General features: G+C 40.5%; 4 protein-coding genes across 7 annotated transcripts in view; all 4 read left to right on the top strand.

Moving 5' to 3' along the window:
• The window catches only part of LOC125900764 (filamin-A-interacting protein 1-like), a 28,530-nt gene extending 19,435 nt beyond the window's left edge, over nt 1-9,095 (top strand). The window contains exons 5-6 of the mRNA XM_049595974.1: nt 4,128-6,933; nt 8,408-9,095. Of these exons, the coding sequence (XP_049451931.1) occupies nt 4,128-6,933; nt 8,408-8,614 (3,013 nt within the window). The 3' untranslated portion in view covers nt 8,615-9,095. The remainder of the gene's footprint in view (nt 1-4,127; nt 6,934-8,407) is intronic.
• A 1,056-nt stretch (nt 9,096-10,151) lies between these two features.
• tmem30aa (transmembrane protein 30Aa) lies at nt 10,152-15,234 on the top strand. Its single transcript, XM_049595985.1, has 7 exons — nt 10,152-10,619; nt 11,429-11,548; nt 12,226-12,333; nt 12,424-12,511; nt 12,604-12,750; nt 12,832-13,041; nt 14,060-15,234. The coding sequence occupies exons 1-7, from the start codon at nt 10,371-10,373 to the stop codon at nt 14,251-14,253; spliced, it is 1,116 nt and encodes a 371-aa protein (XP_049451942.1). The 5' UTR covers nt 10,152-10,370; the 3' UTR covers nt 14,254-15,234.
• A 161-nt stretch (nt 15,235-15,395) lies between these two features.
• LOC125900770 (cytochrome c oxidase subunit 7A2, mitochondrial-like) lies at nt 15,396-18,175 on the top strand. Its single transcript, XM_049595988.1, has 4 exons — nt 15,396-15,516; nt 16,675-16,764; nt 17,603-17,687; nt 17,924-18,175. Exons 1-4 carry the CDS (start codon nt 15,499-15,501, stop codon nt 17,980-17,982), a joined length of 252 nt encoding a protein of 83 aa, XP_049451945.1. The 5' UTR covers nt 15,396-15,498; the 3' UTR covers nt 17,983-18,175.
• A 757-nt stretch (nt 18,176-18,932) lies between these two features.
• Nucleotides 18,933-27,849, top strand: part of col12a1a (collagen, type XII, alpha 1a) — a 60,305-nt gene continuing 51,388 nt past the window's right edge. For 3 of the 4 annotated variants that reach the window (XM_049595964.1, XM_049595963.1, XM_049595965.1), the window contains exons 1-2: nt 18,934-19,122; nt 20,495-20,600. In XM_049595964.1, the coding sequence (XP_049451921.1) occupies nt 20,531-20,600 (70 nt within the window). In that variant the 5' untranslated portion in view covers nt 18,934-19,122; nt 20,495-20,530. Of the gene's footprint in view, nt 19,123-20,494; nt 20,601-24,243; nt 24,361-24,464; nt 24,609-25,043; nt 25,098-26,360; nt 26,625-26,776; nt 26,942-27,184; nt 27,359-27,530; nt 27,822-27,849 lie in introns of all 4 variants that reach the window. The other variant, XM_049595966.1, reaches the window with a different exon arrangement.

Here is a 27,849-nt window from a genome sequence, read left to right as displayed (position 1 = left end):
CATCTTAACAAAAGTAGTTCTGACAGTACAGATGGGCCTTAAAAGATAGTGAATAGGATAGTCTACAGCCATGCTAGCACCTCTATGAAGCTATACATAGGCATGACAGTGGTTTGAGCTAAATGCTAACATCAGAATGCTACCATACTCACAGTGATGATATTAGCAGGTATAATGTTTACCATTCACCATTTTAGTTGATGGCATTAGCATGCTAACTTTGGTGCAATGTCATTAGTTTTGCATGTATTTGGTCACAAACCAAAGTATTGGACATATTAAAATTTGACCTGATGGTGGTGCTGGAGGAAATTACAGAGGATCATCAAAGTCATTTCAAATCAACCTGAGAAGGACATGAATGCCTGTGCCCAATTGCAATCCATCCAATCGGTGTGGAGACATTTCAATGGAATCCCCATAATGTAAACCTCATGGTGGCACCAGAGAAAATGTCAGGGGATCACGAAAGCAGGCTCCATCTTCTGGGGACCATGACTGTCTGTTGGAGACTTCCAATGTATCCTCATACAACGGTTCGTATGACGAATGAGAGCCCCACAAAGGACGTTACGTACTTAATGTAAAGTTACATGGCTACATAAGTTAGGTTTAGTAAAAGAAACATGATGATGGGTCATCTTAAAATACTTCAAGGTTCGTAGGTATACATTCGAACAATGCATGACAACAGCCTGGCAATGTCAAGACAGTCCATCCACTATCAATCTTTATCAAAGTCACTGGTTGATATTGCCATCTCTAGAGCTAAGCTGCTAGCTGGCTAAGCTAATTTAAAAAAGCACTGTAGGCTATGTATCAACAGGATAAACAATTACGGAAAATGAATGAATGAATGAATGCATCATGACCAAAATGTTTATAGGCTTCAATTTAAAGTATATGGCACAAATCACAAATGGACTACCACTTAACTTTCACTTGATCCTTGGTTTGCATTCAATGACCTCCTTCTCATGCCAGGTAGTTTCCAGCAGGTGCCTTGGCACGCGCACAGATCGGCCTCTGTCACCTCACAGAGAGAGTTAAAGGGATGAACTCTGCTAGGTCTGGATCTGTCAACACATGCAGAGCCTAGATTCTTCTGATGCCATAGAAGGACACAAAACTGACTTAGGATTGTTGATGAGCTCATGCAAATATACAAAACACAGACAAGTTGTGTGAAAACTGATTCAAACATGCACGAACACATTATTCATTGCAAGGACATATTAGCGCTAACGCCTACACAGAAACATGCACATATCTGCCGTGTCTGGTATCTGTTTTGACATTCACTTTCTCAGGTGAGATGGAAGCACGTCATCACCTCGTCTTTATCGGTGTGATCTCCTCCCGCCATCTGGGTGAGAGTGAGGAGAGAAAAGTCAAAGGTCTTGTGCCAAACACCTGCAGGAATGCAGAGGATGGGCACAGGAAGCAGTTTCTGACTGGTAGCCATTAGCCATTCACACCCTCTCAGGCAACACAGCAATTTATGTGTCAAGGAGTTAACATATTTAAGTGGCACGGCGGTATGTGCAATGATTAACGGAAGAAACGGCTCACATGTAAAGTCGCGCACACAAAATGAAAATGCAGACCTGACAGTTGCTTTGTTGTCATTTTAAAGCCTCATGACAAAAACTTCACATTATTCCTCTATCTGTCAGCACACAGTGTGTGTAGACCGACTGTGTTTGTCTTTAAATAATCCGATGTCCACTTTGCCTCTGATTCCTCTCTTTTAACACCACATCAATCTTGTGTACTGTACACTATCACCGACTCTCTTGCTTAACACTTAATGCTTTTTCTCTGTCAAGAGAGGTCATTACTGTACAACACAGTGTTTTGACAGCTTTTTGGCAGTTCATGTCTGCCTCAATCCTCGGCCCGCTGACACAGAGGGGCTGCAATGCCTCTGAGCAAATTCCCCAGGAAACATGGGATGAGATGTTGTTCCATGATGAAAATAAAACAACCTTCTTCAGTGGATGTTGGCTTATGGATTGCACCTGTGTATTTACTTAAGAAATGTGTTTTTATTTCTCGCACGCACATTTAAGTCGCCTGAGAACTTGAAACCCTCAACCCTTCAAACAATTTTCCTAAACCTACAGTACACTTGAGGGACTATACTGAACACAGCCAATTTGTCCATAGTTATTTCTTTCTTAGAAACAGAGCTGGTGACCACTGGAGCCAAGTACCACTGACATCATGTCTTTGACCTTTGCATGAAAGTAACTTTAGAGCGCCAATATCTAGGGTATCACTGACATCTGACTGTTCAGGTATGAATTTTAAGAGCTGCACTCTGTGATCTGGATGGCTATGTTGTACAGATCCACTGATCCCACTTGGCAACTACGGCTGCTGGTAATATGAATCAATGTAGATGTTTACTGTCACTTACAAACTGTCAGTCAACATCAGAGTTTCAAATTGAATTCATTTGCAGAGATGTGGGTTTCGTTAACCGTGGTGTGTCAAAAGATTAACTGTATCTATATGGCTCCGTGCGAAAGTCAGAGCATGGTGCTTCATAAACCTATAATCATGGTTACATATCCTCCCAGATCTTCTTCACCTCAAGGGAGACATCCACCTCGGTCATATCTGCTTTCCTCATCACATGTTGACTTTTCAAGGAGCCCTGTTCAAGTCCAGTTTCCCCTTGAGTGGAACTACAGGAGACGATCTTGCCTGCCTCCTGTACCAATGAGATGGCTTCCGGTCTGCAAAGGCAATATCCTTTACACTTTGGACAATGGAAATATAATTTACATTGCACCAAACTTGGACTAAACTGTATTTTGTCTGCAAAAAAAAGTAATACTTCTTCATTCTTTGTCATACCTTTGCAAACTTTCTGGCAGGGAAAAAGTCTTTAGTTGTTTTTCCTCCAACATGCCATGTTTTATGAAAGCATGAAAATTAGGGGGAGTTTTGTGAAACACTCCTCCTGTGGTAAGGGTCCCACCCCCTTCACAGTGTCCCAAGCAGAGCAGCACACACACACTCTCATACACACATCACTGCCTTATATGGATGAGATGACATCACTCACTAGAAGTCCGGTGGTGCTCCACTGTATTTATTCACCTTTCATTGTCCTGATAACATGCCTGGAATGTGACGGCGGAGGATCTGTGAAAAAGAAAGCCTCTGCTACTTCTTATGTGTTCTCATTGGATTTTTTTAAAGCCCCCAATTTTTTTTGTGTGTGCTGATTGTAGAGCATCCATATTGGGTAAGTTTTATATGGGGTTTGTTGTAAAGTTTTTGAGGTGTTATGACTGTGTCCACTGTGCATATTGAGCATTTATAGAATGTCTAAGCTGTAGATGCACATTGTTCTGTGTTGTGCTGGTGCCTCTGCTCATTTGTTTTTTTTTTCCTTTTTTTGCAATGCAAAAATGTTCAGGCTGAATATTGTATGTCCCTGGGAGTGTACAAGGCAGAGATGCAGCTTTGCATTCAGTCTTCTTTGCATGCATTTTGTTGGAGCCGGAGATGAGAATGGGCATGAGCAGCATAGAAAGAAGCTGAGTGAAAAGAAGACCACTTGGTGAGGGGTGTTAAACTTTCAGTAGCAGTTTGTGCTCTTAGTTTCTATTCCAACAACAAGGATGGAAATAGCAGGAGTATTTTGGAGTTGTAGTTTTAATCTTTGCCTGTTTTCCCTCTTGATCATATTACTTGTCCTGCATAGTAGCATAGCATGTATGAACTTCATTTTATTGCAAAATGTAATAATCAGTGATAATCAGTAATCAGTTCTATCAAAGTCTGTGCTGTCTCAGATAAATTGCCATGGCTTCAAGTGTTGGACTCGTTTTCAGCAGCCAAATATATTATGTGTGGTAAAATGTTGAGTTACTGGATTTCTGTGAGTGATATGTCATGTTGACATGCGAACCATTCTTATAAAATGTATGCATAAAATTGTGATGGTCATTCACTATCTTTGAAACATTAGCTGGGATAAAACATTAAATCCTGAAAAACAAGTTATTCAAATTTCCACAACACGATGACAAACACAAATACACAGGCACTCGCTTTGAATAAAACACCACACTAATGCCTCGCCTTTGTTTCTTCCCTTCACATTTCAGACTGAAGCGGTTGCTTGAGAACGAGAAGGCCTACCAGGTAAAGAAGGAGAAGGAGCACTCTAAACGTCTGGCCAAGGTGCGGGAGGAGCTGGTCAAGCTGAAGTCATTTGCCCTGATGTTAGTCAATGAGCGCCAGCAGCACCTGGAGCAAATGGACCAACAGAGCCAGCGGGCCCAGGAACTCAGCCAGCAGCTCCAGCAGTGGGAGCAGGCAGTGAGTGAAGCCAAGGAGCGTGCTAAGGAGGATGGCCACAGGGTCCTGAGCCTGGAGGCTGAGCTTAAAGAGAAATCCGCCAAGCTCACCCAACAACATGAAGAGATGAGTGCCAAGCTTGCCAGTCAGGAGATCCACAACCGTCAACTTAATGCCAAACTTGTAGGGCTTACGCATAAAGTGGAGGAGCTGGAGGAGAGCAACATGGCCTTGAAGAAATCTGAGGAGGAGCTGCAGGAGCTGAGGGAGAAGATCGGCAAAGGCGAGTGTGGAAACTCCAACTTGATTACTGAGTTGGAGAACTTGCGGAAACGGGTGCTGGAGATGGAGGGAAAGGATGAGGAGATTACCAAGACTGAAAATCAGTGTAAGGAGCTCAGAAAGAGGCTACAAGAGGAGGATAGTAAGAGCAAAGACCTAAGGCTGGAAGTGGAGAAGCTCCAAAAAAGAATGATGGAGTTAGAGAAACTTGAGGGTGCATTCAGCGTAAGCAAGGCTGAGTGTGCACAGTTACACACTGCTCTAGACACAGAAAAGGGCCTCACCAAAGAGCTCTCAGATGAAGTTGTAGCTCTCAGGATCCGTATGAAAGAGGTGGAGTCTTCTGAACTCAAGTTGGAAAAGTCTGAGCTGAGCCTTAAGGATGACTTGAGTAAGCTCAAATCACTGACTGTTGCTCTGATGGAAGAACGAAAGACCCTGATGGAAAGAATGAAGTCAGACGAGAAGAAGAAGGAGGATTTGAGCAAGATGGTCAAAGTTGAGCAGGGTAAAGTTATGGAGGTGACTGAGAAACTGATAGAGGAAAGCAAAAAGCTCTTAAAGTTGAAATCAGAGATGGAAACCAAAGTAGAGACTCTAACCATAGAAAAGGGGGAGCTGAGCACAAAGCTAGCCTATGAAATTGATAAAACTGAAGATCTTAATTCTAAGGTCAGTCAAATGAAAAAGAGGTTAGATGGGTTTGAGCAAGCAGAAAAGCTATCAGTGAAGAATTCAGTGAAATGCGAACCAGGAAGACTGTCTGACCCCGTCAAAAGAGAAGACAACAAAGTTAAGGAGCTGACATTTGAAATTGAGCACCTGAAAAAGCGCCTCAAACAACTTGAAGTAGTCGAGGGAGATTTGATCAAAACTGAGGATCAGTACGACATGTTAGAGAAAAAGTTCATGACCGAACAAGACAAAGCCAACATTCTTTCCCAACAGGTGGAGGAAATGAGGGGTCAGATAGCACGGAACAAAGCAATTGAGAAAGGAGAGGAGGAAAGCCAGGAAGCAGAACTACGACAGCGATGCAAAAGAGAGGAGGCCAAAACCAGGGAACTACAGGCAGATGTTGTAGCCCTCAAGGAGAAGATCCATGAACTGATGCACAAGGAAGACCAACTTTCTCAGCTCCAAGTGGATTACTCTCTCTTGCAGCAGAGGTTCTTGGAGGAAGAGGAGAGAGCCAAGAACATGGGCACTGAAGTTTTCCATCTCACCAAAGAACTGGAGGTAGCAAAGCGTCACAGTCGAGCACTAAGGCCCAGTTTGAATGGGAGGAGAATGGTGGATGTTGCTGTGACTTCCACTGGGGTGCAGACAGAGGCAGCATCCTCTGGGCCAGCAGAGGAGGATACCCCAGCCGTGTTTATCAGGAAGTCTGTTCAAGAAGAGAATCACATCATGAACAACCTCAGACAGAAGTGCCTGAAGAAACCAACAGAGAAGAGTGGTGTTGAGCGTTGCCCATCATCTGGTAGCGACCTTGGTGTGAAGAAATCCTGGATTCCCTGGATGAGGAAAAAGGATAACACCCCTCAAGAGTCTAACTTGGGAAAGCATCTGCAAATCAATGGAGATCATTTGCCTTCTCAACTGACCATGTCCCAAAAGCAAGGGCAGCCTTTGCATATCCGTGTAACACCTGACCACCAAAACAACATGGCCACTCTTGAGATCAGCAGCCCCACTGCTGAGGATGCTTTCACTAGCTCAGCCCCCCTCAGTCCCAACCCTGCTCAACCTAAATCCAGGATCACAATCATTCCCACCTACTCTGCTCCAACTAACAAGAGAAGGTCCACCACTGCACCTCAGGGGCCTGAAAGAGCCAAGTCTCCAGTCACTATCACAACGATATCCAGAGCAAAGTCTCCAGAAAGCACCCGAGTCTCCTCCTCTGCCTCGGGAAGGCCCTTGTCCCCTGTTTCTATTATGACAGTGAGCACTGCCATAGTGCCTGAAGCATCTGCTTCCCCAGAACCTCAGGAGATGACCATGGGCCGAGCTGTTTTCAAGGTCACCCCTGAGAAGCAGATGGTCCCAATGCCTATTAGGAAGGGCCACAACAACACCAGCATCATCACCACCACAGACGATAACAAGATCCACATTCATCTCGGCAACAGCATGACCCCTAAGATGGTAGTCAGGCCAGTGACTGCTGCAACGGAGAGCAAGGAAATGACCTTATCGACTGGGACGGTTTTACGCTCCCCTCGTCAAATCACCACCACTGCCACCAGGAGCACGCAGAACAAAGTGATGAGCACTATCACTATTTCCCCTGTTGCATCCACCACTCCAAGACATACACAAAGCATGGTAAGTTACACTTAAAGGTTCTGTTCATCCAAATTATGGAATAAGATGTTTTCCTATAGATACCTTTAAATAGTTTGTCCATTCTTTTAGATACCTGCCCAACAGCAATCCACCCACAGTATATTACTATCAACAGTTAACTGGAGGTACTTGCTACCAAAGAAATCAGTAAAAAGTGGATCATTTTAGAATGATAATAAGTACAGAAATTTCAGTTTACTTCCATTGTAGTAACTGTTAAGCACCTCTGATCACATTATAGCTTGTATTTTTTAATCCATACAAAAACCAAAGTCTACAAATGATAAGTTGCTATTCTACAGTAGATAGCTGGCTACAGTGAACCCCCCTGTAAAATGTCAAATTGTCATTTTTGCACTTTATTTTTTCTATAATAAGCAGAGAAGACTTAAATGTGTGTTATATCTAGCTTTACAGGTGATAGCAAGACTTTGTTGCTTTTGGGCAGGGCCAGGCTAGCTGTAACAACCTGTGTTTAGACTTTGTGCTAAGCTAAGCTAACCGGTTGCTGGCTGCACGCTTATATTTATTGTACAAACGTGAGAGAGGAACTCGTTTTCTCATGTAACTCTCAGACCGAAAGTGAAAAACACTTATTTCCCCAAAATGTAAAGAAAATGCTTGAAGTCTTCTCTTCATTGTTTTGAAGCTGATGGTTTTATTCATTCATTCATTCATTCATTCATTCATCTTCTAACCGCTTCATCCTCTTGAGGGTCGCGGTGGGGCTGGAGCCTATCCCAGCTACATCGGGCGAGAGGCAGGGTACACCCTGGACAGGTCGCCAGACTATCGCAGGGCTGACACATAGAGACAGACAACCATTCACGCTCACATTCACACCTACGGACAATTTAGAGTTATCAGTTACTGATGGTTTTATATTCAGTATTAAACAAGTGATATTTTACAAGGTAAATATGTCCACTATCAGTTTCATCCCACTCCGCTAGAAATGGGAGATGAAGCAGCACTGTTAGTGTTTCAGTGGACCTTATAATATGCTCTTTGTGGATCAGATGGATAGCGTGACAGAAATGGTCCTATGCAGGCCTCAGAGCAGCAAAGCTAATGATGTGGCATTTTGCCACTCTGCTACAGTCATGCTGTAATTTATAGTTGTAACACAGTGTTTACATTCACAAACAGACATGCAGGGCTCAGTGCCCTCTGGCTGACACAAAACAGCCTTGCACCAGTAACAACACACTGAAACCTTGCCCTCACACACTGGGATTGAGGTGAAAGAATGGATAAATGTTTACATTTTTCATTCACACAGTTCCTATAGCACATATGATCAGTTACACTGTTTAGAAATTCAGAATTCCTTTTTTCCCTGTAATGGGTTTGGCCCCTTTTCCATTATTTACTCTTTATGTTCCCCTCAAGTGCTCCACTGTCTTTATTCTCCTGCCTGAGAAACTGTACTCTGTCTCCCTATTGTCAACAGACTGGGCAAGATGCCCAGCCGCCTCGCACAGGGCTGACCCGCATCCCAATGTCCAAGAGCCTGAAGACGGGAAAGGCTGTGCTGGGATCCCTGGGGATCGCGGGTGGAGTGAAGCTGGAGTCACGAGCTGAGAGTCAGTCTATGAGGATAGAAGTTAAAAAATCCACTGTGAATAGCAATACTTTACACAATGGGGGAAAAGCCTGACATAATAGCACCCACAAAATACTCATACATAATTAAATATGGTGCTTCAGTGGGATTATAACAAAACCCACAGAAAAGGCTCTGAAGTCTCAATACAACCAGAGATTATATGGCACAGAGGCATTGTTTTGTAATTAAATAAGCCATTTCTAATTTTTGTAAAGTCTTTTGTACTTGCCTGTCTCATATCCATTTCTGATATTTAGATGGAAACATTTTCTCTGTATCTACAGCGTGTATTGTGATGGACATTTGGGTTAAATATTATATCACACTTGCTGCTACTAACTGTGTCTTGCTTTGAGTGGTTGTCTCACATATAAGGAATTTGTTGATAATATTTTATAAGGACACATTGTAAGTCAAACTTATTGTTTTCATGTAAATTATGTTTATTTTTTTCTGTAAAGGATTTGTACTGAAATGTATTTTAAATAAATGTGATTTCAAAGGGTAGTTTGACATGCTCATTTTATGTAGGAAAATAATTAACACAAATATGCAGCAAAGACAGAGGGAGAATTTGCATACAGGCCAGATATACAGCATGCAACTGTTTCGTCTCTGTAAGTAAAGTAGATCACACTCTTACATCATTAAATAGTCAGCACTCTTGCTACACTGGACAATGCAGTCATCAACCAAGGAATTGCTCTATTTTTTCACTTTGTTAGTCAAATGTACTGAAACAAAAGATCAGTGTACTAATTTATATTCATAATCTGTAGCAAATTTCCATGTAAATTGTGATAAAGTGAAACTATTTTCCTTGTATGTGGAAGCAAAAAAAGGCAACAATAATCTTAAAATTAAGTCAAGTATTTGTAGAGTACAATAAAAACAACAGGTGCTGATGGAAGTGCTTCAAAGAGAATGATAATTAAATTATTAAAACAAAACACAAGAAGTTGTATTTAAATACCACTAACTTTATAGAGTTGATGTTATTAGATATATATTTTTTCTTTGAAATATATCCATCTTTCTGTATTTATGTGATATATGTTCACCTCTTTGATATCTCTAGATTTTTTCTCAGTCAAGGATAAGTCATTGCTTATCCTTGGTAGCCAATTTTTTTTTTATTTTTTTTTATTTTTTTTTTTTTAATTTTTATAAAGTTTTTGAATAATAGAAACTTGGAACTTCTGTCTGAATTTTGAACACTAAAATAAAAAATAGCCTACTTATCATTTTAAGTCAGGTTTTAAACTGAATGCTCTAGATTCAAATAAGTATTCAGTGGTGATTCAATTTCAAAACTGGTGATAATGAAATAAAATAATAAAATAATAAATAAGATTAAAAAAAATAAATAAATGTTTTTTCATTATTTTAAAAGATAAAATAAAAATAAAATAATGAAAAACTTCTTTGTTGCAGCTTGTATCGCGTACTGAGTCCATGTCAGGAGTTAAAAGTGTCACCAACACTTAACATTTATTATCAGATGTTACACAACATACAATGTGAGTAAATGGGCGTCTGCCTTCTCTGTAGTGACGTAACTGCTACGTTTCAACATCCTACTGGCTCTACTGCTTCCGGCTTTTTTCCCTTGGTGAAGATTAACAAGACGGCTAGAATCGATACTGCAATGAGTAGATATTTGGATTAGAATGAGGGTAAACTCCCCTCATTTGACAGTTTAGCCCTTTCCTTTAACGTGTTCTCTCGTTTTCACCGTGTGGGATTAACTCGGAGCCGCCGACTGTCAACTAAAGTAGATTATTTTTGCCCGAAGCGGATTGCAGCCATGATGGCGTCAAGCTACAACGCTAAGGAAGAGGACGGACACCACTCGGGTGCCTCGAACCACGGAGGCGCAGGGGTTGTGAAAAGTAAAAAGCCGGACAACACCGCGTTCAAACAGCAGAGACTACCAGCCTGGCAGCCTATCCTCACGGCTGGCACCGTGCTGCCTGCTTTCTTCGTTATCGGTCTCATCTTCATCCCCATCGGCATCGGCCTGTACGTCACTTCAAACAACATCAAAGAGTTCGAGGTACAGTAACCGAAACGTCTGCCTGTGTTTTTAACAGCTAACTTTATCTCCACTTTCCACTTCAGCCACGACAGGAAGCCATGTTATTGACTGTAACGTTAAACCTCTTGTGTTGGGGCAAGCAAGAACACCCATAACAAGTGATACCCTAGATGCTTCCTGTTTCTCAGTACTGTTAGCATCTGTCATAGTTAAGTTACCGGATATACTCGGCTGTCAGTTTATAAAGCTAACAACTAACTAGCAAAAACTAATGCAGTGTGATACCGCAGCACTGTAATGGAAGGTTATAATGTTGTTGTTTTAAAAAGGTGTTAAAGGGAACTTAATAGTTATTTGGAAGCTGCAGCTGGTGATGCTGCTGAGTTAAATGGCATTATAATAATAAGTGTTTCTAGTGTTTTGCCCACATATTCATATCAAAATGTTAGAAACACTTTTTGTGTGGTACCCAAGTTATGTTAATGAGGCTAGACAACAGTTTAGAAACCCTTTGTAGTGTAACACCCCATGTATATGTATATACATGACAGTCCTCTATAAGCTCCTAGAAGCTGAATCAACACCTCTTAAAACTCTTTTAAACATAACATAAACTGATAATTATATATCCTTCATAACAGTGAAATGTATTGCAAGGCAGTTGTGTTAGACTGACATAGGTTTATCTGCTTCTACTGAATCGAATTGCTACTTAGTGTATGTGGCTATGGAACAGTATGAAACAGTACGCATCCATGTAGTTAGAAGTGCTTACTATGTTCAATTCTGCTTTTTTAGTTTATGACTAATTATCTCCCACTTCTTAGATTGACTACACAGGTGTAGACGTTGACAGTCCATGCTACAACTGTGCCAACAACTTCACCTGGAACAGCACAACACCGTGCTTCTGCTCTGTGTCCTTCACACTGGAGCAGCCATTTGAGGTGAGCGCCAGCGTGCAGCATGCAGACCCAATGAATTATGCATGCCTGCAGCTTCAGAACTGATATCGTTGCTTTAAAGTGCATTAAAAGATAGAAACTGCCCTCCTGACACTAAATGTCCATTAAGATCCATTTTGAGTCCAAAGAAAGGCACACTCAAGGTTTGTTTGGAGCCGTCATTGTCATCGATTATTCTAGTCTAAATATATTCAGCAAACTCCAGTGGGATTTTATTGATTGCTTATAGAAAGCTGTCAGCCGTTTGCATTTTTATATCACCAGTTTCCGCACAAGACAAAGTAGTGTCACTAAGTGCAGCTTAGATATGGGTTATAATGTAGCATAATAGCCATTTTTAGAGTCTGCACACTAGTCCCTGGTCTGTGCCCCTGTGAACATATTCTCACTAGCTGGTAATGAAATTAAATACATGTTTATGGGAGCATAGTCCCGTGTGCAGACTCTGCTTTAGCTTAGTTGAGAACATTTAGAAACCTGTGATTTACACACGTGAACCTTTCATTTAAAATAGTTAAAAAATTAAGTTCTGTCTATCATAAACACATCTACAGATAGAGCTGATGATACAAAGAATCACTCAAGTGCCACCTTAGTGAAGTACTTCTCAGCATTTACTGACACAGTCTGTCTATAATATGATCTCTCCTCCCCTGCAGAGCAATGTCTTCATGTACTACGGATTATCCAACTTCTATCAGAACCACAGACGCTATGTTAAGTCCAGAGATGACAGCCAACTGAATGGTGACAAGGCATCTTTAAAGGTATAATCTTGGAAAAGGTCTGCCATTATAACATGCAGAGATTTCAGTAAATGCCTTTTGTATCAGTTCTACAGTGGCTTCTTTTTGCAGAACCCAAGCAAGGAATGTGAACCGTACCGTACAAGTGAAGGGCAGCCCATCGCTCCATGTGGGGCCATAGCTAACAGCCTTTTCAATGGTAAGTGAGACACGGTGAAGAACTTTTTTTTCCTCAGCTGTGTATGTATTACTGCTGACTATGTCTTTGTTGAACTTGTGAACTTATTTCAGACACTCTGGAGTTGTATCACATCGATTCCAATGACACCAGAAATGCAATTACTCTGGTAAAGAAGGGAATCGCGTGGTGGACAGACAAGCATGTGAAATTCAGGAACCCTGGAGGAAACAACAACAACCTTACTGTGGCTTTCCAAGGTAATTTAAGACTGAATTAGAACTGTGGGCAGGATCTTTTGAGGCTTATGAACACATAAGTAAGGTCTTTTTCTTTCTCAGGCACATCTAAGCCGGTAAACTGGAGGAAGCCAGTGTTCGAGTTGGACCCATCAGATGCTGAGAACAACGGCTTTATCAATGAAGACTTCATTGTGTGGATGCGCACGGCTGCGTTGCCCACCTTTCGCAAGCTCTATCGCATCATCCAGAAGAAGTCTAGCACGACCCCCACTCTACCCAGAGGCAAATACATCTTGAACATCACTTACAGTATCCTTTGAATCAAAGCCAAAACCTCCACTGCACAATCAGTCTAGAGTTAGCCTTAGTCTGCAGGGCTGAGTAGGTAATTTTTATTTTCTTACATAAGGCTTCAAATGCTCACATTATTATGTAGAAACACACTAATATTAGATCACCTTAAATAACACAGAGTTGTAGTGAATTCACAAATTCTGTCTACAGAGTGATAAATTGAAACTTAGTGAAACGACAAAACACCTTAACAGTATCAAATACAGTAGTAGCTTGGCAACCAAAAGTGAGTATTGTGCTAATTCCAGTTATGCATTTTTAATGTCTATACTTAGGTCTTAACAATGCTGAGTATAAAAACCCCAAATAGGTCATTTTATAGACTGAATCCCAATATTTTTTTAATATAGCCTCCGGGTAGAAAACCTCTCAGTCACATACATAAAATGAAGTAGAGCTGAGCAAACACTGCCTATAATGTTTTGTTTTTAGCCACCTAAAAAAGAAAGGCCGGCAAGCAAAGCAACAGAGTACATAGAATCAGCACAGCAGAAATGTGACATAGGTCGGACCATAATGTTTAACCGAATATCTTTAAATTTTGCATTTACAGGTGACAATGAAATAATCAACTTTGTAGATTTCACATACCTCTGCATTTAAAATCAGTTGCCAGTCGTCTCCCTCGAAGCTAAAAGCTTGCAAGTCGTGCAGACAAATCCTGCAAGTTCCTAAAACCAACAAGTAAACATAGTTATACTAAAACCAGTGTAACACTACAGAGCTAAACTGAATATGTGGGACACATTTAGTCATGTGGCATTATTGACCATTAAAAGCAAAGAGAATACCTTACCAGTAAATGGGTGATTAAATTTATTGCTCATTGACTCTCAGTGGATTTATATGGTGATAGAATATGCTTCAGGGTTTTCACATTTTTTGTCCTAATGAGTGATTCTTTGCAAGATGTGATGTAATAACTGTGAAGCAAGAAGCTCCAGTCATTGTTCTTTAACCATATGACCATCAGATTACCCTGTGCACACCTTTAATGGTCGCAAGCGCATGATCCTGAGCACCATCTCCTGGATGGGAGGGAAGAACCCCTTCCTTGGCATTGCCTACATCACTGTGGGCTCCATCTGCTTCTTCCTGGGCGTTGTTCTGCTCATCATCCACCATAAATACGACACCCGCAACAACAGTGCAGATATTCCGAACTAAACTGTTGCTGTATCACGTTTTGCTGTCTATGCATGCATGAGTGACCCTGAGGGGTCCGTTCTGGACTGCCTGTTGACTTCAGCGAGAATACACTGTTCTCTGTAAGTGTTGTGTGTCTGTGTAAAGACAGCATTGTCCTGAGTGTCTCATCAAAAGCTGTGTTTTTGTGTAGGGCAACTAAAGCAAAAGAAGGATGCGAGAGTCTGTGTCTCTGTGCATATAGCTTCAAGTCGGCTGCTGAGAATGTCATTTCCTGTCTTCGAAAAAATTTATTTATCTATACATTATCAAAGTACCTGTTGTATTTTAGCAGTGCTTTGCGAATGGCTTAATTGTTGAAGGATGTATGTGTGTGTTTTTAATGCAAGTTTTTGTCCCTATTATGTACTGTAATATGTCCTGCTGATGAATGTACCGTTATATTTCACTGACATACCTCTGTGGTTTTTGAAATTACCTTGAATATGGGATGGGAAAATCATAACTCGTGTGCTTTTAATTATGGTAAGCACTGAATTTTAACATGAAGTATTTTATCCTTGGAGAGTCGTAGAATACTTATGACAAATAGTGACAAAAGTGTGGTTGTCTACCTTACGCTGTGACTGGTTGTATAAAGAGACTGAGACAGTCAAGGCATCTTGAAATTTTAATCTAATGCTTAGTAATGATAGAGACATTATCCAATACCACTATATACATTACTCAAATAGACTGGGAAGCGTCTTGGGCTGATTAGAGCACAAAAATTATTTTACAATTTTGCCTGAGTGTTAGATTATCCTGTGTTCTTTGTATTGACCAGATGAGATGCACTTTAACAGTGTCACATGTGTTAGTTTCCTCCCTTTTTTCACTCCATCCTCTGTTACAATAATGCATTCTTGATTTATTAAGTTAATTTGAGTAAATTGTTTAAATTTGAAATTTATGGGTTTTTATAAGGTTTGTAGGGTCCAATTAAACAACTTGCTGAATGTACTGGTGTAATTTGTGGTCTTATTGCAGATATTTCTTTCAATTAAATATTATTATTATTATTATTATTATTAATGTTATTATTATTCGTAGTAGTACTAGTATCTTTATTCATTTATTTTTTATTTACTTATTAAAAACCTAAATATAGGCGTACGTGACCGGATGTGGCACTACCGCCAAGGGATTGTGGGTAGTCAGACTGTCAGTGTCCGTCCTTGTGCAGTGCCTTTACCTTATAGCTAGACATAACAGAAGTTTGCCAACATGTACAGACAGCTTATGGTAAGAGTGACTTTCAGTCGATTGTATTAACCATAAAATATTCCAGTTTTGTCATTAACGTGTTAATGGGGGGTGTTATGGTGTAATTATTTGGCCACTACTATTAAACATAGCTCACAATAACGATTAACTTAACGGTCCCTAGCTTAACTTTTAATACTTGCCGCTAATGTTAGCTACCGAGCTAGCAGTTGAGAGCAAGTTATTAACTGAAGTGAAGTTAATTAATTCAAGGAATACATAGTATATTATAATTTATATGTCGTTATTGTGTGTTTATGACTGTAAATCAGTTGCCCTTTTGACAGGACGCCAGCTGTCTGGCAGGTTGAGCAACAAGTGTAGCATTAAAGCAAGTCAGGTTGAAGTGAAGTTAGTGATGTTAAGGGCGAAGCTAGCTTTAAACTCGACAGGGTATCGACCTTCACCTCGCTTCAACTCAACGAGGCTGACTTGACCACCATGAAGAAGGCGACGTTATCTGTCACGGCGTAAAAACTCCCAGAATCCTTCTCATGCGTGGTAAACGTAAAGCTACGTAATAAATGTTAAGGAGACAGACAGACAGACGCCAGAAAACAAGGTAGGTTAAAGTTTGAGGGTTAAGGTAAGATGTGCTTTAAATGGTAGGGTTGAATTGAGGTAGGTAGGTAAACAGTTTGCATTGAGATTACCATCCAAACAATTTAAAACCAAACCAAACCAAAAACTATCATCAAATAATTTGAACGTATATGCAGTGATTGTATGTGCAGTGCCGCCATTTTTTAAACTAAATAACAGTGACAGCAGTGAGTTTGACCTTTGTTTTGACTCACTGTTGATTAAAACCCTTCCACCCAAATGCAATACAGGTGGTTGGCCAGCAGATGTCACCATTTCATTAATAAATGCTTTGAAACAAGTAATTATTTTTAGCACACTTGCTTCAAAGTGCTCCAGTGCTACAGAAATGGCACTTTCCCTCATCGATTGTTGAAGTTAGCTTGCAGTAAACTTTGCTAACTTTCTGTCACATAACGATACTCTGTATTTTGTGTCTTTTCACTTTTGTATACTGTTTAGGTGTTTGTGCTTACATCATTATCCACTGTTTGTCATGCTTAACTTTTAACTGTTTAAACCAAAAAATCCTCACTTAAGTGTTTGTACCACCAGGGACTTCGGCAGCTTTCCAGGCGGACCATCACCAGCAGTACACGCAGACAGATCGCTAACTCTGTCAAGGAAAAGCAAAAAATGTTCCAAGTAAGGTTTATCCTCACAAGGATGACATCTATAAACACATCATCCCATAAATATCCCTTCTTTTTTTGTAACAGTGTTTCAGAAGCTATTTGACCTTCGTTAGCCTTATTAGTCTAGTCTTATGAAGAACTTTTTTCTCTGACACTTAGAGTGACACATCTGAGTAAAGGTTATGTCACAGATGTGAAGTGAAATTTGTATATGTCTTAATGTATCCTAAACAGTATGACTGATTTGTTAAGCATTTTGAGACAGTTTTCAGCAATATGAGGTGAAACCTTTTGTCATAAGTTTATGTGCCTGTTTGACTTGTAATATGAACTCTTCATTTATCAGTTTTTGAAGACAAAGAAAAAAGATTTATACTGCTAATGATAATGTTAAAGTTTCCACTTTATTCCCAGGTTCTGGAGACAGAATCTATTTTTATCCTCTATGTAGCCTGACAGATAAGTATGGGTATTTCCCCTACAATGTTAAAATGACCTTCGCCTGTAGCTGGGGCTGGAGTTATACTAATTATTGCAAGCTAATTAAAAATCCATTGCAAAATCAACATTCCAGTGTGGCAGGCTTTGCTGATCCTTGCATAGTGCTAGAAATTATTGTAGCCATAGTTGACAAATGGGCTATCCCTGCTTCTAAATCCCAAAGCAAGCACTGCTTTATGGCATAGTGTACTGTACGCCACCACTTAATTGCTATGGTTAACCAGAGATGAGCTCAACGAAACTTTGAATAACATAGAAACAGAAGCACATGAAGCCTTCACATATCCTTGAGGTAAAGCTGTCTTTTCAAGTTAACTAAATGCCTTTTATCTTCGCTCTTTAAACAGGAGGATAACGGTATGCCTATCCATCTGAAAGGCGGGTCGAAGGACGCTGTGCTCTACAGAGCCACAATGACTCTCACTGTGTTTGGTACGTCAGCATTTGTCTGAGATTTGATGACTCAGGCTCACTCCACATGCCTCGCTCTGTCTTTTATATAAAAACACACTTCACCTGAACCAACCCCAATGTTATTACTGCGACTGACTTTGAAAGTCAAATTACTGTAATTGCATGATGCGTCACGAGGGATCGTTTGATGTCAGGGTACTTAGCTTGTGTTGTATCTTGGTCACATCTGTAATACTTGTCTGGTCTCTCCGCAGGGAGTGGATATGTCGTTTACGAGCTTCTAACTGCTGCAATGCCCAAGAAGCCACAGTGACACAGTGATGGGGTGTATTTATTTGATGGAACAATCATGCAGATGCTGTATGTAACTTATCAACTCCGTGTTGCTCAGATTTGTAATCTGGGAAATTATTTGTCCTATCAATAGTATGTTCTATTTTTGAAATATTTATTGATTGTACAAATGATGAGCTGCAAATAATAATAAAAATGTATATCTTGTGAAATTGTGTCATTTTATGAGACTTGATTGTGTCTGAAGATGTTTGGTAGATTTTGCTACAACCTTTATATTGATGTTAAATGTTTTAGTAAACAGATCAAGACCCATTTCAGTTAAACAGTCCATTTGTAATTTGTGTATTTTTAGTCACAGTATTCGATTTTCCTCATCAATCCGAACTTGTATGTAGTGCAGGTCTTTAGTTTGACCACTAGAGGGCGCCATAACCCAATCAGTTAGACGCCTCATTGTGGCAGCAGGGTGAGCTGCGTCTGAAATACTTCTCCCCAAAATAGTCCACTTTCCATCGATTCCCACGTTATAAATAAACTTCAGAAATATATGGGCTCACATTATCACGCTTGATTTTGTTTCTTTAAGCATCCTGAACGCATTATGAGAGATATCCACATTATGACACCAAGAGCCAAGAAGTTTCTATTTACAAAGCGAAAAAAATCAACTTTTATTTGAGTTGACATCTGAGTAAATAAATCGGATAAGATTGCCTGTTGCGCATATAAAACACTCCCGCCCTCACTGTTGTCTGGCCAACTGTTACCCTGCTGTTAAGTCACACTGGCACTGGAAACTCATAAAATCACCAGACCAAAAGAATGCAGGAAAAAATGTAATTTCCAAACAGTGGATCAGTCTTAGCGGGGGACATCTATCAAGTGACAGGCGGAGGTTTCGTAAGATGCCCATATGATGGTAAACTGAGAGTTGGGAACTGCCCCCCTATTAAGTAGCCGATGGTGGAAAGATTCTTCCCACTTGGAAAGAGGCTTTTCCTTCTTGGACATCTGCTGGCGGAGCTTCCAGTAGCCAGAGAGAGGAGAGAGGGGTCCAGCTGCAGCTCCTGAAATTCTGACTTTACTTTCCAGAGGGGGAGGCTTCAAGCAGGCTGCTCTGCAATTTGGTCGGTCCTGTATTTGGGGGGTTGAATAGGTGAGTAAACTAACTTTTATTTATTCTTTAAATGCGACTTTTGCGTTTTTGGAATTATAAATAAATTTACATTTTACTAAATTTAAGAGGAGTTTTGTACTTTTTCAATAAGTTGATCACTTCAAGTTACATGCGTTTTTTTTTTTGAAAGATGAAGACAACTAAGACAAGCTTGATAACTTTAAATTACTTTATCAATAGTTTATTGTAAAAAAAAAAAAAATGCGTTTTTTAAGAATAGGTGCACAGTTGCGGTATTGAATAAAAATTGGAAATGAAAAAAAATATAAGAAACGCCATAACCACACTGTTTTAGTAGCAGCAGGGCAGAGGCAGTTATTGGGCTTCCCGTGTAATTCGGTGATTTTCATTAGATGAGCCCCAATTATGTCCGAGGGGCCAGGACACTAATTTCTGCTCCTGCAGCTGCAGTTTTCGCGCTTGTGCACCAGGCGGGGCGCACAGCCTGTAGTAAAGATTATAGAGACGGCGTTAAGACTATACTGTGTGGATATGGTGGTCTACAGATTCTATCATAGATAGAGTAACCCATTGCATGACTATTCCATTTTATTATTCTTAAGTGCACTTATGGGTTGAGATGAGTCCATGTGAAAGTCCCTCTTTGATATTTGTGATTGACTCTAACTCAATCATAAAGAAATAGACCTAGTCTAAGTGAACAAGAGTAGTGAGGAAGGCAATTATAAGATTTGAGATACAAATATAATGTGATCTGTACAAGAGGGCAGTAATCAAGGTGCCCAGTAATATTTTATACCTTCAAATGCATGAAAAATTAAAGTTTTTTATGACCGTCTAAGGTCATCCAGATCCCATCCATGTAGGTCTAAAGTAAATGAGAACCACAGGTAAGACTATACCATGTGTAGTGAGTTGCATAGCAACCCGCTAAAATGACACCTTGAGGGCAATGCATTTTCAGATTAGGCTTGTTAAAACCAAACAAATGAGCGTGTGTTAAAATGTTTTTTCAGTCCCTAATTACCAAATACCTACAGTAAGTACCCACCTCAGGGTGTGGGAATCAACTGGGAGGCAGCAAGGTGTGGCACTTGTTGTGTAAGCGAGTCTAGATGGATCTTGCAGACTGTCATAATGGAAAATAATGGTTATATAATAGGAGATATTGATTCCAATTGAGCAGTATGGTCCACTGCACAAGTTGTATAAAGACATATATTTTTAGTTAAAGGCAAACTGGGCGTTCTTCAGCTCTAGCAAAATCTGGCTATCTTGATGCAGCAGTAAATCAGACTTAAATGTATCCCCCATGTGCATGTGGTGCCTAGTAACGCCACAATATGTCATAGACCTGCATCTTAAACATATCTTCTGTCTCTCTCCTCAGACTGATTGATGCTCTGCTGACCTTTAAGGGCCAAACATGAAGATTCGGCTGTCGCTGGCCACGGCTGCCTTTTTTGCAGCCCTGCTTGCCTCCATAGATGCTCAAGGTAAATGAAAGCACTTGGCCTCAGTCCACTCACATAAACTATCCCTCTCTGTCTCTTTATCTCCTCCTTTTCCGCTTTAACCTGTATATCTCTATTGGTTTTCTATATTATAGCAATTAGTATTATGATTTAATGTCAGAGTGTCATCACATGGACACTGAACTCTTTGTATTGATAAACTGAATAAAGTTATTCTTGTTTGTGTATGCTATTTGACTGTGTAACTTTTGGACTTTCTGATTCCGTGATGACTGCCATGCTTTTATCTCTCATTTGTAGTGTATTTTGTCAGATTTACATGTCAGGACTCATTACAGGCTTCGGTATAAGATCCAAATCCAGATCTCATTTACTTGCATTTAGCCTGTAATTTAGCTTGTTTAAGCCAATTACCTCAGTAGCAATTTTCTCATTAACATTTGGCAAATATCAAAACTAAGCACACAGGAAAGTTTATTTAATTTCCAATTTCTAATTGAATGCATTAAACAGCAGGGCACAGAACAGAACAAATGTCACTTCATGGCTAAATATTTCCCCATAAATGTTTCAGCAGGGCTCTTGCTGTTTGGCTTTTATGACAGCAAGCCTCTGCACTTTTTCCAAAGCAAAATTTGGGAGATTGCCAAGTCCCTGGTAATTAGGCATTAAAATGCTACATCACATATTTTTAAGTGATTATAATTGTGTTGAGGTTGTGGTAGGATCTTGTAAACCTATGTAAAGCTCTGTGCAGTGGTTGTAGCAGTAAGTAAATGTGTTTTAAATTACGTGTGCAACATCATAATAATGCAATAGAGGAAGCAGAGCACAGCAATATAAAATAGTTCAAAACGTTTTAACTGCAAGAAGCATAAAAATAGCGTAATGCGATTAAGTTGGTAAAAGTCTAATAAACTGATCTATCCAAGGAAATAGCAAGTGCTTCAAAAGTGTACTTAAGTGCCGTACTTAAATAACTTTGTTACTTTCCATGTCTGATTTTGTGCCTATATATTAGTTTTAATAGCTATTAAATACGTTTTGCTGTTCATGTCACTTGAGCCAATATGTCATAGACTGTTAACAATCTGTCAGTAGTCTTGACAGAAAATGACTCGTAGTAATTTCATATGCAAACATTTCAATCCAACATAATGGCAAATATGGAAATATGGTATGGAAACCCTCTGATTTTTTTCCCTTTGAAAGCTCTCTGGCGGCGTGAGAGGAGTCTAACGTCTACTCTCACATATCTCCACCAACGGAATGGAAAGATGAAATACGAGAATAGCAAATTAATCCTCAGACAGCACAAAGACAAAGAGCCTTTCTAGGGCTTCTTTGTGGGCATTCGCAAAAACGCTGACTTGCAATACATATGGAAAGTTAATATGCAGTAATGTTTAATGTCAGCACATGTTGTGGAATTACTTTGGCATCTGTCCTGCCTCTTTGGGAGAGTCGGTGTTCTTTCCTCCTCTTCTTGGTCTCTCCCCCTGGCAGTAGCTCAGGCCAGGATAGCTGGCTGGCTGGCTGGCTGGCTGGAGACTGAGGTTCCTAACAGAACAGTAGCCAGAATCTGGCCCTTGGGAGCCAGGGGTGTCCTTTATTAGGAACTGATGGGACAGACATTCATATAACAAGAGCAACCACAAGGTCCAAGTAACTCACCAGAGACTGTTAGTTTGACAAAACCACCTTTGTTCCTCAAGTATATTTTAAAACCAGGAGGACATATGGTTGAAGAAACTGTAACAAACTGAAACGACATGCTTATACCATTGTGCCACAAACGAATGTGGGAGTGACAGGTTCGCTCATGCAAGTGAACTCCCTTGAAAACAATTTTACCTCAATTTTTCAATCCACCATCCATCGCTACTTGCTACCCAACCCCCACTCCTACACACACACACCCACACACATGTCCATCCCCCTTACCATTTGGTGTTGGAGATGAGTACTCGCGGAGAAATCAGGTGGAACGCGGCCCATCGGGGCTCCTTGAGTTGATAAGCCAGGTTGGTGATTCTCCAATCCCAGTTTTTAATCATTTGGCGGGCTCCTGTTTGTCATCTGCCTGTGCATTCAGTTTGTCCCAAGCTATGGCTTCCTCCTCAAAGTATATTTTACAATGATATTCTTGCCTCCTATGGCATTCTTACCCTACTTTACAGCTAGCATGAACCCACATGGCGAAGTTCTTTGCTGATGCCTTACAGTCTAACGCATGCTAACTCACCTTGCATCACCCCCATCATGGTTTGCTACAGTACCAATGATATCACTGTGGATAAATTAGGGCCTGGACTAGCACAACAAGTCAGTGCGATTACGTCGTGCTAACCTCATTAACATCTCGACTTTTCTGACAAAATTAATTCACCGTGTCTTCTCTACTTTCAGCCATTGTGTCACTGTAAAGATTTTCTGTCATTACCAATGATTTGCGATATTATAATATTGCTTTTTGAGTTGCATGAAACAAGAGTTTAGTTTACTGTTAATATATAAAGACAAATTTAAAACTAAAACTAACCTGAATTTTGCACTTTTAGATTCAACTCTAACTTTTATGCATGTGAATGACCTATACTAAATGTTAGCACACTTATGCTAATTAATATTAGCTCTTTTCCTCAGCTGGTAGCCTAGAAGCTGTAAAAATAGAATATCATTTTAAAATATGTTTGTCATCTCTGTCTGTGTGGTCCCAACTGTACATGGAAACTACCGTCCAATCAATCAAAGTTGTTGAGCCAAACAACTTTCTCATGTACATGATGCATGACGCTGTGATCAAGTCAGCTCGATGTAAAGGCCGGTGGCCTTGTCACACTGTATGTTTTTCTATATTTATTTTGATGTACACACTCTACTATGGTACATCTGAACAGTCTTTTGAGTGTCTAGAGTAATTTTGTTCCCTCATGCCTTCTCATGCATTTTGCTGCCAATGAAAAAGTACACAAGGGTCTCCGGTGACGAATTGTGTATTCTTTTTAAAAGGTTTGCAATGGATGTGTGCCACTCACTCGTGTAAAGAGTTCTAACCAAATAAACAACAAGCCACATTTCGTCTTTGAAATATGTTTATATACAATGTATATATAACATATGGTGTTTAATTCTGTCAAGAGTTACCTCAACAACTATATGGCAACCTTGATTCCATTGTATAATCAGTAACTGTTGTATTTTTTGTAATGCTGAGATCAAATCCATCGAAAAGCAGTTTAGTATGTGGTTGGGCATGCGTTGTGATGACTGCACTCAGCATGTGTTGGATGGTTCACTCAGTGTTTGCACTTGGTAGAGTTTGCGTGGAGTCGTGCACATGTCGTGTATGCCAGTGCTTGAGTTGCTGGCCGTCCTGGTTGAGCAACTCAAACAAATGCCATTTTACTCCAACAAAATGGCTTCTCACACTTTAAATGTTGTCATGTGTTCCTTACTTGTTACCCTCACAAATGGACGTCAGTGCTATGTGTTTGTCCCCAACAACGAACATGTCCGCTTCAGTCATGAAGTGTTTGTCGTTGGGATCAATGTGAATGCTTGATAGAACATGCCTTACTTTGATCTGATCATAAATATAACCATAGTCATACATATTCTTGTGTTTGTTGTGATTTAACACTGTTTCACTTCTTGTTTACAGTGGAACCCCCCTCAGACTTAAAATTTAAAATTATAAATGAGAACACAGTGGAAATGACATGGGCAAGACCCTCGTCAAGGATAGATGGCTTCAGATTACAAGTAACGTCAGAGTCAGGTCAGTATGAGAGTCAGCACGTACAATATGTTGGTGATCTGAATTGATCTAAACACACATCTGTACACACAACAGTTGATTAACTGTTAAATTCCCTCTTCTAGATGAACCAGCCAGAGACTTTACCCTCGATGCATATGCCACCACGACCTCAATCACTGATCTGACCCCTGATTTGGACTACTCAGTGTCCATAAACTCCTATTATGGGTCAGAGGAAAGTATTCCCATCTTTGGACAATTGACAAGTAAGTACATATTTTCACAGAGGGTTCACTTAGACTGTTTGGAAGAAGTTGGGCCTTAAAAATTTCAACTGATAAATGGAAGTGGACTGCTATTTTTGCACAACACACAAGTACAAGATCAGATTTCTTTGTAGTTCCAGTTCAGTGCAGTTCCAGCAGTTTCTGAACTTTTATAGTTTAAACCATTACTGTGATGTTATACTTATATGAGATAAAGCACAGTAGGGAGAAATCCCACATGTTTACTGACTCTTGAATTGCTCACTCTTTATAGCTAATGCAGCATAAATACATGTGTTTGTGTGAATGTGGTTTTGATCCCGCCGTCCAGCTTTTATGATGTGTTGACTCTCTTGCCCTTTTCTGCTGTTAAAAAGCACACAGTTGGGCAGGCAGTGTGCAGTGCTAACTCACCAAGTGTTTCCTGTGTTTCAGTTCAGTCCAGTAACACCAGTGGACGAGTCAGGAAGCCACAGTCAGATGCAATCAGTGAGTATGTTTATTGTAGTGTCAACCAAAATCTGAACAGGGCCTGTCCTCTCTGCGGCTTTCCAGTTTTTTTGAATATGTTTTTTTCCCTTCATGACTGTCATCAAAATATTTTTTTTCCCATGGAATAATTTGGTCAGGCATACATTTTACCTTCTGGTGGGGTTGTCACCGGGTAAGCAGACAGGGACTGGGAGGGCACTCATTGGTTCCTATAATTGAAACCAGTCGGCACATCAAGAAAAAAGGAAAGGAAGGCTTGAAGCTGAAGACATGTGTTCTGTTATGCGTCATTGAGAGGAGGGGAGCGGGAGGGGGTTGTCAAGCTATGACGTGTTCATTGTGCCACCTGGAGGCAAGTGCTGTCCATTAAACTGTTAAAAGATGTGGCAGTTGTTAATATGATGTTCCCTTGTCAAACAGTCTTCTGCTCATGTGGTGTGACCAATCTGTTTGCATGCTCGCTCCCCTCCTACCTGTTGATTCTTCTGGAAACTACGCCCACATTTCCAGATTTTCCTAAACCCTTATTCATGGTGAAGCACTCAGAAATTCTTTCACAACCACCCAAACTGTTTGACTAAACCCCTGCTTCGATGCCATCGTTTTCAACATTAGGTCAGGGAATTCTGAGGAAAATTTATGCCCTTTTAAGAACGAGGCTTATGTGACGTGAGGAGCAGACTTCAGAGTCAATGAGACCTAGGGGAAATGAGGATTAAAGGCCATCCACATAAGCCCTGCCAATTATACCAATAGAGTCATCTCAAATGTTCCAGAGAATTTCATCGATGATTTAAAGCCCCACAGGATTTGAAAGTATAAAAGTGAACATTGCTGGTGGAACCTCTGCTAAATGTTTAGTCTATAAAGCCACATTTTGCCTCTGTCTGCTGAAAGAACTATACCAGCCCACTGTTTGGCACCGGCTGATATTTCCTTTGATGTTAGAATGCATATTTCTGAGCCATCCAACTAACTGTCAAGGATTTGATTTTATTTAGGCTGACGGGAGAAGAAATGGGCCAATGTAAAAATATTGTTCCAGGGCCAAGCTGTTGCTGCCATACCTTTACTGGCAGCTTTCTGGCTTAGAAATTGGTTTACTTTCAGACATACAGGATGTGCTTTTTCTCTATTTTAAGCTTTATGCCAATGATTAACCAGTAGTAAAACTTTAACCAAACCTCAATCAAAACCTGATATGTTTCTTTAATGGGCCTGTTCCTAACTGTCTCTTTTTTCTTTGCTTTCCTTCCCCAGAGTGTTCGGTCAGTGCAATAGCAGACTTGGTTTTTCTGGTGGACGGTTCATGGAGTGTGGGTAGAGAAAACTTTAAACACATCCGTAGTTTCATCGCAGCCCTGGCAGGGGCCTTTGATATTGGTGAGGACAAGACCCGGGTGGCTGTAGTTCAGTACAGTACTGACACCCGCACAGAGTTCCCCCTTACCCAGTACAACAGAAGAGGAGACCTGCTTCAAGCCATCAACTCCTTGCCATACAAAGGGGGAAATACTATGACAGGTAAGGTTTTTATCACAGAAGGAGGTACATTAGATTTGTACTCTGCTGTAATTGAGCCAATATGATTTTGCATGGTTGTCAGTGATTTCAGTTGCCCTGCAAATCTGAATATTACCGTATAACTCAAAATGCACATACATTTCTTTGTTAAGGTGATGCCATAGACTACCTGCTGCAAAACATCTTTACGGAGGCAGCTGGCTCCAGGAAAGCTTTTCCTAAGGTAGCCATGATCATCACTGATGGAAAATCCCAGGACCCAGTGGAGGAATATGCTAAAAGGCTTAGGAACATTGGAGTGGAAATATTTGTCCTAGGTATGGTTTATTATTCAGTGTTTTGTTCAATGGTGCTCTCCCCTGTGAAAGTCAGCCTGTTCTTGGAAACCATTTAATTTTCCATTGATCGTTCATATCCATATTTGACTTGGTAAAAGTCAAGTACTGTTGATGTTTCTAGCATACGCAATACCCTAAAACCGTCAACAGTCTGCCACATCTGTAATGCAGCCCCTGAGTGAAGAACATATGAGTTGATGTTGTTCACATTTTCCCCCTCAGGTATCAAAGGAGCAGATGAGGATGAGCTAAGGGAAATTGCCTCCACACCTTACAACAAACATGTGTACAATGTTCCCAACTTTGACATGATCCAAGAGGTAACGAAAAAGATCATCACAGAGGTGTGTTCCGGTGTTGATGAACAGCTCAGCTCTCTGGTCAGCGGAGAAGAAAGTAAGTCAAGAGATCTTAATCAAATGCTTTACATTATATTGGGTTCTATGGCTTTGACATGAAATGGTCTCAATAGGAAGTACTGCCATTGTTAACTCACAGCACAGCAAACATTTTGATACTGAATACATCTCGGAACACTCATCTAATAATACACTCTATTTTTCCCCAGTGGTGGAGCCTGCCTCTAACCTGCAGGTCACAGAAATTGCATCTAAGTCAATGAGGGTGACATGGGATCCTTCCCTGGGTGATATCACAGGCTACAAGCTCACCTTCAACCCCATGCTACCTGGAATGAAACGCCAAGAGCTTTACACTGGGCCCACCCAGACATCCATCAATGTCCGCGATCTTTCCCCTGAGACTGAGTATGAGATCAGCCTGTATGCCCTCAAAGGGCTGTCTCCCAGTGAACCCCTCATGGCAATGGAGAAGACCCAGCCTGTCAAGGTGTCAACAGGTAAGATGATTTGTTGTGCATGACAGCT

The sequence above is a fragment of the Epinephelus fuscoguttatus genome, linkage group LG14, assembly GCF_011397635.1.
Source record: "Epinephelus fuscoguttatus linkage group LG14, E.fuscoguttatus.final_Chr_v1".
NCBI lineage: Eukaryota > Metazoa > Chordata > Actinopteri > Perciformes > Serranidae > Epinephelus > Epinephelus fuscoguttatus.
Note: the sequence above shows the minus strand (reverse complement) of the source record. Positions and strands in the feature narration are given on the sequence as shown.